This window comes from Salvelinus alpinus, chromosome 1 (assembly GCF_045679555.1).
Source record: "Salvelinus alpinus chromosome 1, SLU_Salpinus.1, whole genome shotgun sequence".
In the NCBI taxonomy this organism is placed as follows: Eukaryota; Metazoa; Chordata; class Actinopteri; order Salmoniformes; family Salmonidae; genus Salvelinus; species Salvelinus alpinus.
Genome location: NC_092086.1, coordinates 445446 through 456450, shown reverse-complemented (window position 1 = coordinate 456450; position 11005 = coordinate 445446). Strand labels below are relative to the sequence as shown.

The 11005-nt window shown below is 48.8% G+C and overlaps 1 protein-coding gene across 1 annotated transcript in view; it reads left to right on the top strand.

Moving 5' to 3' along the window:
* The window catches only part of LOC139568477 (caspase recruitment domain-containing protein 11-like), a 38655-nt gene that overhangs the window by 3694 nt on the left and 23956 nt on the right, over positions 1–11005 (top strand). Inside the window, exons 3-4 of the mRNA XM_071390321.1 lie at positions 3268–3394; positions 8729–8856. Of these exons, the coding sequence (XP_071246422.1) occupies positions 3268–3394; positions 8729–8856 (255 nt within the window). The remainder of the gene's footprint in view (positions 1–3267; positions 3395–8728; positions 8857–11005) is intronic.

Below are 11005 nucleotides of genomic sequence, written 5' to 3'. Positions count from 1 at the left end.
CCTAACCATAAGGTACCCTAATACCTCAGGGTTAGGGTACCTTAGGGTTACTAAGGTAACCCTTAGGGTTACTAAGGTACCCTAACCCTGAGGTACCCTAGCTAGCCTAACCCTGAGGAACCCTAACCCTGAGGTACCCTAGGTACCCTAACCCTAAGGTACCCTAACCCTGAGGTACCCTAGGTACCCTAACCCTAAGGTACCCTAACCCTGAGGTACCCTAACCCTAGGTACCCTAACCCTGAGGTACCCTAGGTACCCTAACCCTGCGGTACCCTAACCCTAGGTACCCTAGGTACCTTAACCCTAAGGTACCCTAACCCTGAGGTACCCTAGGTACCCTAACCCTAGGTACCTTAACCCTAAGGTGCCCTATGGTACCCTAACGCTGAGGCACCCTAACCCTGAGGTACCCTAGGTACCCTAGCCCTGAGGTACCCTAACCCTAGGTACCCTAACCCTAAGGTGCCCTAACCCTAGGTACCCTAACCCTAAGGTGCCATGAGGTACCCTAACCCTAGGTACCCTAACACTAAGGTACCCTAACGTTGAGGCACCCTAACCCTAGGTACCCTAACCCTGAGGTACCCTAGGTACCCTAGTCCTGAGGTACCCTAACCCTAGATACCCTAACCCTGAGGTACCCTAAACCTGAGGTACCCTAACCCTGAGGTACCCTAAATCTGAGGTACCCTAACCCTAGGCACCCTAACCCTGAGGTACCCTAAACCTGAGGTACCCTAACCCTGAGGTACCCTAACTCTGAGGTACCCTAACCCTAGGCACCCTAACCCTGAGGTACGCTAGGTACCCTAACCCTGAGGTACCCTAACCCTGATGTACCCTAACCCTGAGGTACCCTAACCCTAGGTACCCTAACCCTGAGGTACCCTAACTCTAAGGTGCCCTAACGTACCCTAACCCTGAGGTACCCTAGGTACCGTAACCCTAGTTACCCTAACCCTGAGGTACCCTGACCCTGAGGTACCCTAGGTACCCTAACCCTGCGATACCCTAACCCTGAGGTACCCTAGGTGCCCTAACGTACCCTAGCCCTGAGGTACCCTGACCCTGAGGTACCCTAGGTACCCTAACCCTGATGTACCCTAGGTACCCTAACCCTAGGTACCCTAGGTACCTTAACCCTAAGGTGCCCTAAGGTACCCTAACCCTGAGGTACCCTAACCCTGAGGTACCCTAACCCTAGGTACCCTAACCCTGCGATACCCTAACCCTGAGGTACCCTAGGTGCCCTAACGTACCCTAACCCTGATGTACCCTGACCCTGAGGTACCCTAGGTACCCTAACCCTGATGTACCCTAGGTACCCTAACCCTAGGTACCCTAGGTACCTTAACCCTAAGGTGCCCTAAGGTACCCTAACCCTGAGGTACCCTAACCCTAAGGTGCCCTAACCCTAGGTACCCTAACCCTGAGGTACCCTAGGTACCCTAACCCTAATGTACCCTAAGGTACCCTAACCCTAAGGTACCCTAATCCTAAGGTGCCCTAACCCTAAGGTACCCTAGGTACCCTAACCCTAATGTACCCTAAGGTACCCTAACCCTAAGGTACCCTAACGCTGAGGCACCCTAACCCTAGGTACCCTAACCATGAGGTACCCTAACCCTAGGTACCCTAACCCTGAGGTACCCTAACCCTGAGGTACCCTAACCCTAGGCACCCTAACCCTGAGGTACCCTAACCCTGAGGTACCCTAACCCTGAGGTACCCTAACCCTAGGCACCCTAACCCTGAGGTACCCTAGGTACCCTAACCCTGAGGTACCCTAACCCTGAGGTACCCTAACCCTGAGGTACCCTAACCCTGAGGTACCCTAACCCTGAGGTACCCTAACCCTAGGTACCCTAACCCTAGGTACCCTAACCCTAAGGTACCCTAGGTACCCTAACCCTAATGTACCCTAAGGTACCCTAACCCTAAGGTACCCTAATCCTAAGGTGCCCTAACCCTAAGGTACCCTAGGTACCCTAACCCTAATGTACCCTAAGGTACCCTAACCCTAAGGCACCCTAACGCTGAGGCACCCTAACCCTAGGTACCCTAACCCTGAGGTACCCTAACCCTAGGTACCCTAACCCTAGGTACCCTAACCCTGAGGTACCCTAACCCTAGGTACCCTAACCCTGAGGTACCCTAACCCTGAGGTACCCTAACCCTGAGGTACCCTAACCCTAGGCACCCTAACCCTGAGGTACCCTAGGTACCCTAACCCTGAGGTACCCTAACCCTGAGGTACCCTAACCCTGAGGCACCCTAACCCTGAGGTACCCTAACCCTAGGTACCCTAACCCTAGGTACCCTAACCCTAAGGTACCCTAGGTACCCTAACCCTAATGTACCCTAAGGTACCCTAACCCTCAGGTACCCTAACCCTAGGCACCCTAACCCTGAGGTACCCTAACCCTGAGGTACCCTAACCCTGAGGTACCCTAACCCTGAGGTACCCTAACCCTGAGGTACCCTAACCCTGAGGTACCCTAACCCTGAGGTACCCTAACCCTAAGGTTCCCTAACGTACCCTAACCCTGAGGTACCCTAGGTACCGTAACCCTAGTTACCCTAACCCTGAGGTACCCTGACCCTGAGGTACCCTAGGTACCCTAACCCTGAGGTACCCTAGGTACCCTAACCCTGAGATACCCTAACCCTGAGGTACCCTAGGTGACCTAACGTACCCTAACCCTGAGGTACCCTGACCCTGAGGTACCCTAGGTACCCTAACCCTGAGGTACCCTAGGTACCATAACCCTAGGTACCCTAACCCTGAGGTACCCTAGGTACCCTAGGTACCCTAACCCTGAGGTACCCTAACCCTGAGGTACCCTAGGTACCCTAACCCTGAGGTACCCTAGGTACCATAACCCTAGGTACCCTAACCCTGAGGTACCCTAGGTACCCTAACCCTGAGGTACCCTAACCCTGAGGTACCCTAACCCTGAGGTACCCTAGGTGCCCTAACGTACCCTAACCCTGAGGTACCCTGACCCTGAGTTACCCTAGGTACCCTAACTCTGAGGTACCCTAGGTACCCTAACCCTGAGGTACCCTAACCCTGAGGTACCCTAGGTACCCTAACCCTGAGGTACCATAAACACTGAAATTGGAATTTAAAAAAAGTACAACCATTGAAAATCCCATAATATTGGCTGAATGAAATGACTGGGCGTATAAGGAGTAAGTGGGCCTACAGCTGTCTTCTTTTTGGCTCTGTTCCCCTTCCCTCTCTGTCATTGGCTGGCCCAGCTGGAGGGCTGTATCCGTGGGGAGAACCAGAGCATCTCATTGGACACCTGCACCCAGGAGGAAGCCCATTGGACGATGCAACGTTGCTCTGGACCAATCCAACTGCACTACCGTGCCAACTATGATGGTACGTCTTTACACTGTAGACGTACACCCACACACACACACACGCACACAGACAAACACACCATCCCCTAACACCATTATAAATCCCCTAACACCATTATAAATCCCCTAACACCATTATAAATACCCTAACACCATCCTAAATCCCCTAACACCATTATAAATCCCCTAACACCATCCTAAATCCCCTAACACCATTACTCATTTACATTACATTTACATTTAAGTCATTTAGCAGACGCTCTTATCCAGAGCGACTTACAAATTGGTGCATTCACCTTATGATATCCAGTGGAACAACCACTTTACAATAGTGCATCTAACTCTTTTAAGGGGGGGGGGGGGGGGGTTAGAAGGATTACTTTCTCCTCTCCTAGGTATTCCTTAAAGAGGTGGGGTTTCAGGTGTCTCCGGAAGGTGGTGATTGACTCCGCTGACCTGGCGTCGTGAGGGAGTTTGTTCCCCCATTGGGGTGCCAGAGCAGCGAACAGTTTTGACTGGGCTGAGCGGGAACTGTACTTCCTCAGAGGTAGGGAGGCGAGCAGGCCAGAGGTGGATGAACGCAGTGCCCTTGTTTGGGTGTAGGGCCTGATCAGAGCCTGAAGGTACGGAGGAGCCGTTCCCCTCACAGCTCCGTAGGCAAGCACCATGGTCTTGTAGCGGATGCGAGCTTCAACTGGAAGCCAGTGGAGAGAGCGGAGGAGCGGGGTGACGTGAGAGAACTTGGGAAGGTTGAACACCAGACGGGCTGCGGCGTTCTGGATGAGTTGTAGGGGTTTAATGGCACAGGCAGGGAGCCCAGCCAACAGCGAGTTGCAGTAATCCAGACGGGAGATGACAAGTGCCTGGATTAGGACCTGCGCCGCTTCCTGTGTGAGGCAGGGTCGTACTCTGCGAATGTTGTAGAGCATGAACCTACAGGAACGGGTCACCGCCTTGATGTTAGGCGATTATAAATACCCTAACACCATCCTAAATCGCCTAACACCATTATAAATCCCCTAACAGAATTATAAATCCCCTAACACCGTTATAAATCCCCTAACAGAATTATAAATCCCCTAACACCATTATAAATCCCCTAACACCCTTATAAATCCCCTAACAGAATTATAAATCCCCTAACACCATTATAAATCCCCTAACACCATCCTAAATCCCCTAACAGAATTATAAATCCCCTAACACCATTATAAATCCCCTAACACCCTTATAAACCCCCTAACAGAATTATAAATCCCCTAACACCATTATAAATCCCCTAACACCATCCTAAATCCCCTAACAGAATTATAAATCCCCTAACACCATTATAAACCAACTTCCGGCGCCGAACAGGATGGCTGCCTCGCTTCGCGTTCCTTGGAAAATATGCAGTATTTTGTTTTTCTATGTGTTATTTCTTACATTGGTACCCCGGGTGATCTTAAGTTTCATTACATACAGCCGGGAGGAACTACTGAATATACGATTAACGTCAACTAACCACCCTTCCTACCAGGAATATGACTTTCCCGAAACGGATCCAGTGTCTTGCCTTCCACCCAATACAATGGACCTGATCCCAGCCGGCGAAGCTACACGACGCCGAAAAAGGGGCAAACGTAGCGGTCTCCTGGTCAGGCTTCGGAGACGAGCACATCGCGCTCCACTCCCTAGCATACTACTCGCCAATGTCCAGTCTCTTGAGAATAAGGTCGATGAAATCCGAGCACGGGTAACATTCGAGAGAGACATCAGGGATTGCAACGTGCTCTGCTTCACGGAAACATGGCTAACTGAAAAGACGCTAACGGAGTCGGTGCAGCCAGCTGGTTTCTTCACGCATCGCGCAGACAGAAACATACATCTTTCTGGTAAGAAGAGGGGCGGGGGGGTATGCCTCATGATTAACGAGACGTGGTGTGACCATCATAACAACACTCAGGAACTAAAGTCATTCTGTTCACCTGATCTAGAACTCCTCACAATCAAATGTAGACCGCATTATCTACCAAGGGAATTCACTTCGGTCATAATCACAGCCGTATATATTCCCCCCCAAGCAGACACATCGATGGCCCTGAACGAACTTTATCTGACTCTTTGTAAACTGGAAACCACACACCTTGAGGCTGCATTTTTTTTAATTTTAATTTTATTTTATTTTATTTATTTATTTTTACCGTTATTTTACCAGGTAAGTTGACTGAGAACACGTTCTCATTTGCAGCAACGACCTGGGGAATAGTTACAGGGGAGAGGAGGGGGATGAATGAGCCAATTGTAAACTGGGGATTATTAGGTGACCATGATGGTTTGAGGGCCAGATTGGGAATTTAGCCAGGAACTGTACTATTCATCGTAGCTGGGGATTTTAACAAGGCTAATCTAAAAACAAAACTCCCTAAATTCTATCAGCACATCGATTGTCCGACCAGGGCTGGCAGAACTCTGGACCATTGTTATACTAACTTCCGCGACGCATATAAGGCCCTCCCCCGCCCTCCTTTCGGAAAAGCTGACCACGACTCCATTTTGTTGATTCCAGCCTACAAACAGAAATTAAAACTACAAGCTCCCGCGCTCAGGTCTGTTCAACGCTGGTCCGACCAATCTGAATCCACGCTTCAAGACTGCTTTGATCACGCGGATTGGAATATGTTCCGCACGGCGTCCAACAACAACAATGATGAATATGCAGATTCGGTGAGCGAGTTCATTAGGAAGTGCATTGACGATGTCGTACCCAGAGCAACGATTAAAACATTCCCAAACCAGAAACCGTGGATTAACGGCAGCATTCGCGTGAAACTGAAAGCGCGAACCACTGCTTTTAACCAGGGCAAGGTGACCGGAAACATGACCGAATACACACAGTGTAGCTATTCTCTCCGCAAGGCTATCAAACAGGCTATGTCCCAGTACAGAGACAAAATTGAATCGCAATTCAACAGCTCAGACACAAGGGGTATGTGGCAGGGTCTACAGTCTATCACGGATTACAAAAAGAAAAGCAGCCCCGTCGCGGATCAGGATGTCTTGCTCCCAGACAGGCTAAATACCTTTTTTGCCCGCTTTGAGGATAATACAGTGCCACTGACACGGCCCACTACCAAAACCTGCGGGCTCTCCTTCACTGCAGCCGAGGTGAGTAAAACATTTAAACGTGTTAACCCTCGCAAGGCTGCAGGCCCAGACGGCATTCCCAGCCGCGTCCTCAGAGCATGCGCAGACCAGCTGGCTGGTGTGTTTACGGACATATTCAATCAATCCTTAGCCCAGTCTGCTGTTCCCACATGCTTCAAGAGGGCCACCATTGTTCCTGTTCCCAAGAAAGCTAAGGTAACTGAGCTAAACGACTACCGCCCCGTAGCACTCACTTCCGTCATCATGAAGTGCTTTGAGAGACTAGTCAAGGACCATATCACCTCCACCCTACCGGACACCCTAGACCCACTCCAATTTGCTTACCGACCCAATAGGTCCACAGACGACGCAATCGCAACCACACTGCACACTGCCCTAACCCATCTGGACAAGAGGAATACCTATGTGAGAATGCTGTTCATCGACTACAGCTCAGCATTTAACACCATAGTACCCTCCAAACTCGTCATCAAGCTCGAGACCCTGGGCCTCGACCCCGCCCTGTGCAACTGGGTCCTGGACTTCCTGACGGGCCGCCCCCAGGTGGTGAGGGTAGGTAACAACATCTCCACCCCGCTGATCCTCAACACTGGGGCCCCACAAGGGTGCGTTCTGAGCCCTCTCCTGTACTCCCTGTTCACCCACGACTGCGTGGCCATGCACGCCTCCAACTCAATCATCAAGTTTGCGGACGACACTACAGTGGTAGGCTTGATTACCAACAACGACGAGACGGCCTACAGGGAGGAGGTGAGGGCCCTCGGAGTGTGGTGTCAGGAAAATAACCTCACACTCAACGTCAACAAAACAAAGGAGATGATTGTGGACTTCAGGAAACAGCAGAGGGAGCTCCCCCCTATCCACATCGACGGGTCAGTAGTGGAGAAGGTGGAAAGTTTTAAGTTCCTCGGTGTACACATCACGGACAAACTGAATTGGTCCACCCACACAGACAGCGTTGTGAAGAAGGCGCAGCAGCGCCTCTTCAACCTCAGGAGGCTGAAGAAATTCGGCTTGTCACCAAAAGCACTCACAAACTTCTACAGATGCACAATCGAGAGCATCCTGTCGGGCTGTATCACCGCCTGGTACGGCAACTGCTCCGCACACAACCGTAAGGCTCTCCAGAGGGTAGTGAGGTCGGCAGAACGCATCACCCGGGGCAAACTACCTGCCCTCCAGGACACCTACACCACCCGATGTCACAGGAAGGCCATAAAGATCATCAAGGACAACAACCACCCAAGCCACTACCTGTTCACCCCGCTATCATCCAGAAGGCGAGGTCAGTACAGGTGCATCCAAGCAGGGACCGAGAGACTGAAAAACAGCTTCTATCTCAAGGCCATCAGACTGTTAAACAGCCACCACTAACATTTAGCGGCCGCTGCCAACAAACTGACTCAGCTCCAGCCACCTTAAAAATGGGAATTGATGGAAATTATGTAAAAATGTACCACCAGCCACTTTAAACAATGCCACCTAATATAATGTTTACATACCCTACATTACACATCTCTTATGTATATGTATATACTGTACTCTATATCATCTACTGCATCTTGCCATCTTATGTAATACATGGACCACTAGCCACTTTAAACTATGCCACTTTATGTTTACATACCCTACAGTACTCATCTCATAGGTATATACCGTACTCTATACCATCTACTGCACCTTGCCTATGCCGTCTGTACCATCACTCATTCATATATCTTTATGTACATATTCTTTATCCCTTTACACTTGCGTGTATAAGGTAGTAGTTGCGGAATTGTTAGGTTAGATTACTTGTTGTTATTACTGCATTGTCGGAACTAGAAGCACAAGCATTTCGCTACACTCGCATTAACATCTGCTAACCATGTGTATGTGACTAATAAATTTGATTTGATTTGATTTGATTATAAATCGCCTAACACCATTATAAATCCCCTAACACCATCCTAAATCCCCTAACACCATTATAAATCCATTATAAATCCCCTAACACCATCCTAAATCCCCTAACACCATTATAAATCCCCTAACAGAATTATAAATTGTATACAGTATTGTAGTGGTGGTTTTATCTGCATCTGTTCTGGATACCTCACTTTACGCTCAGGCTTCAAACATAGAAAAAAAAACACTGTGCAATCTATTGTGTGTGTGTCTGTGTGCTGTGTATCTGTGTATCTGTGTGGGTCTGTGTGTGTGTCAGGGTACCGGAGGCTGCAGAGTGATCTATCGGAGGGAACGGTGACGTCAGGAGACTCATTCTACATCAGAATCAACCTCAACATCTCTGGCCAATCAGACACCTGCTCCCTGAGCGTGCTCTGTGATGAGGTACCTGCTGACCCTAACCCTGTCCTTTAGTAGACACTCTTATCCAGAGCCACTTACAGTCAGTACATTCATCTACAGATAACTAGGTGAGACAACCACATATCTCAGTCATAGTCAGTACATTCATCTGCAGATAGCTAAGTGAGACAACCACATATCTCAGTCATAGTCAGTACATTCATCTATAGATAGCTAGGTGGGACAACCACATATCTCAGTCATAGTCAGTACATTCATCTGAAGATAGCTAGGTGGGACAACCACATATCTCAGTCATAGTCAGTACATTCATCTGAAGATAGCTAAGTGAGACAACCACATATCTCAGTCATAGTCAGTACATTCATCTGAAGATAGCTAAGTGAGACAACCACATATCTCAGTCATAGTACGTACACTCATCTGAAGATAGCTAAGTGAGACAACCACATATCTCAGTCATAGTCAGTACATTCATCTGTAGATAGCTAAGTGAGACAACCACATATCTCAGTCATAGTCAGTACACTTTTCCTCAATAAGGTAACTATCATCAAAGTAAATGTTAGTTATGACCTCATATCAGTCTCATTCTGAAAGTCATTGACTTCATAAATCCTAGTCTAAATGATGATTCAGCGATACACAAATTGGCTAAATTATTTATTTACTAACTAACTAAATAATCACACAGAAATACATAAACACACACAGCATAGGTTGAATTGATTACTAACATAATGCAATGAAAAGTCCCTAGTGGACTAACCCGATATGAAGGCTTGTTACACAATGAAAAGTCCCTAGTGGACTAACCCGATATGACGGCTGGTTACACAATGAAAGAGGTGGGGAAAGAAAGAGCGGGAGAAGGAGAGACATTGGAATTCAACTATCGTACATACAGTTAAATGATACGCTCACTGTAAATATAAATATTTAGCACCCTGACAACCGCTCATTCGGATTTAGAAGTGCAACGTATGTTTACGCTTAGATGTCTTTGTCTGTCGTCTCTCTGTTGTAACTACTCGATCCGTCTGTGACGAATAGTTCGACAGAAAGTCTCTGGTTGTGTAAGTCTCTGGTTGTCCTTATAGGTCACAATGTCCTCAGTTGTAGTAGGCATCTTTGTCTCTGAGTGTTCATTAGACTGGATACATCAGACGCACAGTGTTGAGACGGAAATGTTATTTTCTCGTCTTCGGTCGAATTTCCTAGACTACATTACATGCAGAGCTGCAGGCGGTGCATGTCTTAGTCTTCTTCTTCTCTGTTGAGTTTCAGAGGGTCTTACCATTTCATAACATTCAGCTTACGCTGTCGGTCACGCTGGTCTGTATTTAAATTGCAACCATTTCAACTTGTAGCCACCGCTCCAAGCTTTCTGGTCTAATGTAAATGTTGTTACTGTCACGCCCTGACCGTAGAGATCCTTTTATTCTCTATGTTTGTTTGGTCAGGGTGTGACTCGGGTGGGAAAGTCTATGTTTGTTTGGTCGGGGTGTGACTCGGGTGGGAAAGTCTATGTTTGTTTGGTCGGGGTGTGACTCGGGTGGGAAAGTCTATGTTTGTTTGGTCGGGGTGTGACTCGGGTGGGAAAGTCTATGCTTGTTTGGTCGGGGTGTGACTCGGGTGGGAAAGTCTATGCTTGTTTGGTCAGGGTGTGACTCGGGTGGGAAAGTCTATGTTTGTTTGGTCGGGGTATGACTCGGGTGGGAAAGTCTATGTTTGTTTGGTCAGGGTGTGACTCGGGTGGGAAAGTCTATGTTTGTTTGGTCGGGGTGTGACTCGGGTGGGAAAGTCTATGCTTGTTTGGTCGGGGTGTGACTCGGGTGGGAAAGTCTATGTTTGTTTGGTCGGGGTGTGACTCGGGTGGGAAAGTCTATGCTTGTTTGGTCGGGGTGTGACTCGGGTGGGAAAGTCTATGTTTGTTTGGTCGGGGTGTGACTCGGGTGGGAAAGTCTATGTTTGTTTGGTCGGGGTGTGACTCGGGTGGGAAAGTCTATGTTTGTTTGGTCGGGGTATGACTCGGGTGGGAAAGTCTATGCTTGTTTGGTCGGGGTGTGACTCGGGTGGGAAAGTCTATGTTTGTTTGGTCGGGGTGTGACTCGGGTGGGAAAGTCTATGTTTGTTTGGTCGGGGTGTGACTCGGGTGGGAAAGTCTATG